General features: G+C 47.6%; 1 protein-coding gene across 1 annotated transcript; it reads left to right on the top strand.

The window, feature by feature from the left end:
- The first annotated feature begins 250 nt into the window (after positions 1–250).
- On the top strand, positions 251–4,177 carry LOC129762543 (uncharacterized). Its single transcript, XM_055760934.1, has 3 exons — positions 251–2,907; positions 2,949–3,982; positions 4,053–4,177. The coding sequence occupies exons 1-3, from the start codon at positions 251–253 to the stop codon at positions 4,175–4,177; spliced, it is 3,816 nt and encodes a 1,271-aa protein (XP_055616909.1).
- Positions 4,178–4,706: the final 529 nt, after the last annotated feature.

The following is a 4,706-nucleotide window of genomic DNA, read 5'->3' as shown; positions in this document are numbered from 1 at the left end:
ATCACAGAAATCTAAGATAAATACAGTCCACACAACTACCAATACCACATCATCACCTGGCTCATGCCCTTTTTGTTTGAAATCACCGCATTCGCCATTCAAGTGCGAATCATTCCAAAAATTGTCGGTAGCCCAACGCTTCGAACAGGTGAAAAAGAAAAATCTGTGCATCAACTGTTTTTCCTCCTCCCACCTACTCAGAAATTGTTCTTCTGGTTCTTGCAGAGTATGCAACCAAAAGCATCACACTATGCTCCACCACCCATCGCAAGATCGCTTGTCCACTCAATCGAAACCAAACACCACTGCTGTTTTGCCCACTTCGCCATCGCATCAAATTGATCAGTCCAACCTATCAAACCAACCGTCACAACCACGGTTATCATCGTCGACAGAATCTCAATTGCCTTCAACCTCGGCCCAAACTAGCCTCGTGTCCACCACTCTCGTTGGTAGCAGTCAAAGAATGCCTGCTACAGTTTTGCTGCAAACCGCAATCATCAAGGTTTTCGGTTCTGGTGGAGACGCCCTGTGGGCCAGGGCACTGTTGGATCCTGCGTCGCAGTTGTGCTTAATTACTGAAAACATGGTCCAGAAATTAAAGCTTCGTCGCTATCCAAATCGCCAAGAAATTGGTGGAGTTGGAAACACTCTCGTCGTGTCGTATCATGCTGTTGACGTTCGGATAGGATCTCATTGTACGAAATTTACGGTTGAGGAATCTTGTCAAATATTGAAGAAAATCACTCGTGAGCTTCCAGTGAACCCTGTTGATTCGTCAACTTGGAATATTCCATCCGAAGTCATACTGGCTGATCCAATGTTCTATGCGCCAGGGCCAATAGATTTGCTTCTGGGAATGGAACTATATTTCCATCTTCTTCTTGAAGGATTAATAAAACTGGGCCCTGAGAAGCCAGTTCTTCAAAATACTGTTTTCGGATGGGTAGCATCCGGAAAAATTGGAGCTCACCACCCTCGTACCCAACACAAGTTAGCTCACGTGTGCAGCGCAGAATCAGTCGATGATCCAATCTCTCGCTTCTGGGAAATAGAATCTTGTTGGTCCAATAGTATACGATCCCCAGATGAAACTTTCTGCGAGCAGCATTTTGTTGCTAACACCTTTCGTGACGAATCTGGAAGATTTGTCGTTACCTTACCGAAACGCCCAGATATATTGTCTCAACTCGGGAGTTCCAAGGAAATAGCCACTCGAAGGTTCCTTGCCCTTGAACGCAGACTTGATGCGAACCTCCCACTCAAAGAAGCGTACACTTCATTTGTTGCTGAGTATTTGCAACTCAATCACATGCGTGAGATCGACGACACGGATAACAGCTTTCCGTCTTACTACTTACCTCATCATGGAGTAGAGAAGGTGGATAGTACAACCACTAAATTACGGGTGGTCTTTGACGCCTCTTGTCGAACGGACAGCGGATTTTCGCTGAATCAGGCGTTAATAGTGGGACCGGTTCTACAGGATGACATTCTAGACATTTCGCTTCGCTTCAGAATTCATCAGTTTGCTATTATTACGGATGCTGAAAAGATGTATCGGCAGATCCGCCTCCACCCTGACGATTTTCCACTGCATCGAATTCGCTGGCGGTCCTCTTCCTCGGAACCGCTGAAAACGTTTGAACTAACCACAGTCACCTACGGTACTGCCTCGGCGCCATACTTGGCTACAAGATGTCTCCTTGAGTTGTCGAAACAGGGAGCTAATGAATTTCCTCTAGCCGCGAAAGTCCTGTCAAAGGATTTTTACATGGATGACATGCTTACCGGTGTCGATGATGAAGAAGAGGGAAAATACTTGTGCAGGCAACTGCGAAGCCTGTTACAATCTGCAGGTTTTAATCTACGCAAATGGGCGTCAAACTCGACAGCTATATTATCAACCATACCTCCCGACCAACGCGACGATCGAGCAGTAATAGCACTGGACTCACCAGCAACCATAAAAACCCTTGGACTAATATGGGAGCCATCGACCGATTTACTCCACTACTCTGTTCCTAATTGGTCCCAAACAGAAAACATCACAAGACGAACCGTATTGTCGGATACAGCAAAGCTTTTCGACCCTCTCGGCCTGATTGGGCCGGTGATAGTCCTTGCCAAGATATTTGTTCAATCTCTCTGGCGAACTTCTGCATCCTGGGACAATCCACTAGACGAGTATCAACAGCAGCATTGGTTGGAGTTCCGCAGTAGTTTGCAAGGATTAGTATCTATTACCATCCCAAGGTGGGCAACCCCTTCCTTCAATCGCGTAGTGCTTGAAATGCACGGGTTCTGCGACGCCTCTGAGAAGGCTTACGGGGCCTGTTTGTATTTGAGAGTTGTTTCAAATGACGGCAGAATAGCCGTGCGTTTACTAACCGCCAAATCTAAGGTGGCCCCTCTCGGTGATTCGAAGAAACAAAAACGCATCTGCCTACCGAGGTTGGAACTCTCATCTGCCCTTCTGTTGAGCCATCTGTACCATAAAGTTCAAGCCAGTACAACGCTGAATGTCAAGACAATCTTCTGGACAGACTCGATGATCACTCTACATTGGCTTCGGTCGACACCATCTAGATGGAAAACCTTCATCGCAAACCGTGTTTCTGAAGTGCAGCATCTCACACAAAGCGGTATTTGGGCGCACGTTCCAGGCATCGAAAATCCTGCAGACATAATTTCCCGTGGTATGCGGCCAGCACAATTGCAAGAAACCGCATCCTGGTGGAATGGTCCACCCTGGCTCAGCCAACCATCGCGTTTTTGGCCACCTCTAATTCCACAAACTTCCGTCGAATGCTGTCAGAAATGCTGGAAGAAAGGACAGTTTCTCTGCCAGTGCGGGTGCACCCTCCGAATGAAATCTTTTTCTTACGATCGTCGTTTCCGGCGCTTGTTCGTCTAATTGCACTTCTTCGTCGCTTCATTTATAACAGCAAGCTTATCAATCGCTCAAATCGACGATATGGTTTCCTACAAGCTTCAGAACTCGCGGAAGCCTCCAACAACCTAGTTCGACTGGCACAACTCGAGTCTTTCAGCAAGGATATAGCTGCTGTAGCTAAAAATGGCCAGGTTGACTCACACTCTGATCTACGAACACTTGCACCAATTCTCATCAACGGCATTCTAAGACTTCGTGGCCGACTCAGGCATGCGGCCATATCCGAAGATAGTAAACATCCGATAATCCTACCTGCACGACATCCACTAACTACGTCTATTGTGACCTACTATCACCTGAAAAATCTTCACGCCGGTCCTCAGCTGCTTGTAGCATGTGTCCGGGAAAAATTCTGGCCACTCCGCATTCGAAATTTAGCACGAAGCGTAGTGCACTCATGTGTAAACTGTTTTCGCTGTCGTCCTCGTACCCTCGATCAGATCATGGGAGATCTGCCTTCAGAACGAGTTACTCCAACGTTACCCTTCCTCAATACTGGAGTGGATCTTTGTGGACCGTTCCAGTATCGCAAAGCCAGCAGGGCTCCACCAATAAAATGCTACGTAGCCATCTTTGTTTGCCTTATCACCAAGGCAGTTCATGTGGAGCTAGTCTACGATCTCTCCACTCAAGCGTTCATAGCAGCGCTACATCGATTTGTCGCCCGAAGAGGAAAACCGAACCTCATAGAATGCGACAATGCCAAGAACTTCAAGGGTGCTGTGAGGGAACTAAAAGAATTAGCCAAGCAGTTTCGTTCTCAACAACATCAAAGCGAAATAGTCAACCGTTGTGCTGATGACGGGATAACCTTTAAATTCATTCCGCCACGCAGCCCAAATTTCGGTGGGCTATGGGAAGCAGCGGTGAAGTCCTTCAAGCAGCACTTCCGTCGAACCGTAGGAAACTCGATCCTATCCCTGGACGAATTCGTCACCCTGCTCGCCCGCATCGAAGCCTGCTTGAATTCTCGACCGCTGACTCCACTTACGGCTGATGTCAATGACTTGGAAGTTTTGACACCAGGTCATTTCCTCGTCCATCGTCCTCTCACTTGCTTCCCGGAACCCAATCTGTCTGATGTACCCCAAAACAGACTCGATCGTTGGCAACGAAATCAAGAGCTTCTTCGGCGGTTGTGGAAACGCTGGACGATCGATTACCTGTCTGGTCTTCATCCACGTACCAAGTGGACTCGCATACGAGACAACGTCGCCATAGGAACGATGGTCCTTCTTAAGGACGATAATCTGCCGCCTCTTAAATGGAGATACGGGAGAGTCAGCAAAATATACCATGGAGACGATGGAAATATCCGGGTTGTAGACGTCCGAACAGCAGAAGGAGAGTACCAACGAGGTATCACAAAGATATGTGTGCTGCCTATCCAACAAACAGCTGGGCCTACTGAAGTACCCGGCCTCTGCTCAGAGGACCACTAGGTTCTTCCATCGCAGTACTCAGTACTGCGCAACGAACGGAGGCCTTTGAGCCTCCGTACCCTGTAAGTATTATATTAATTGAATTTTCAAAAAATAATGGATTTTTTTTACTCCGGCATATGTAACGCACCCACGGCTGCTTCGATGGATCACCATTGAGTACGCCCAACCCCGATGACAACAAAGTGAACCCTGGATCCCGAAAACTGCATTTCCGTCGCTTCAAGAAGGTCACCACAACCATGGAATATAGGAAAGCAGCCGAACCGAACAAAACTCGTCAGAGTCCGATGGCCCAACCATGATGT

Source organism: Toxorhynchites rutilus, chromosome 1 (genome assembly GCF_029784135.1).
Source record: "Toxorhynchites rutilus septentrionalis strain SRP chromosome 1, ASM2978413v1, whole genome shotgun sequence".
In the NCBI taxonomy this organism is placed as follows: Eukaryota; Metazoa; Arthropoda; class Insecta; order Diptera; family Culicidae; genus Toxorhynchites; species Toxorhynchites rutilus.
The sequence above is the reverse complement of the archived record's forward strand: the minus strand, read 5'-3'. Positions and strand labels throughout refer to the sequence as shown.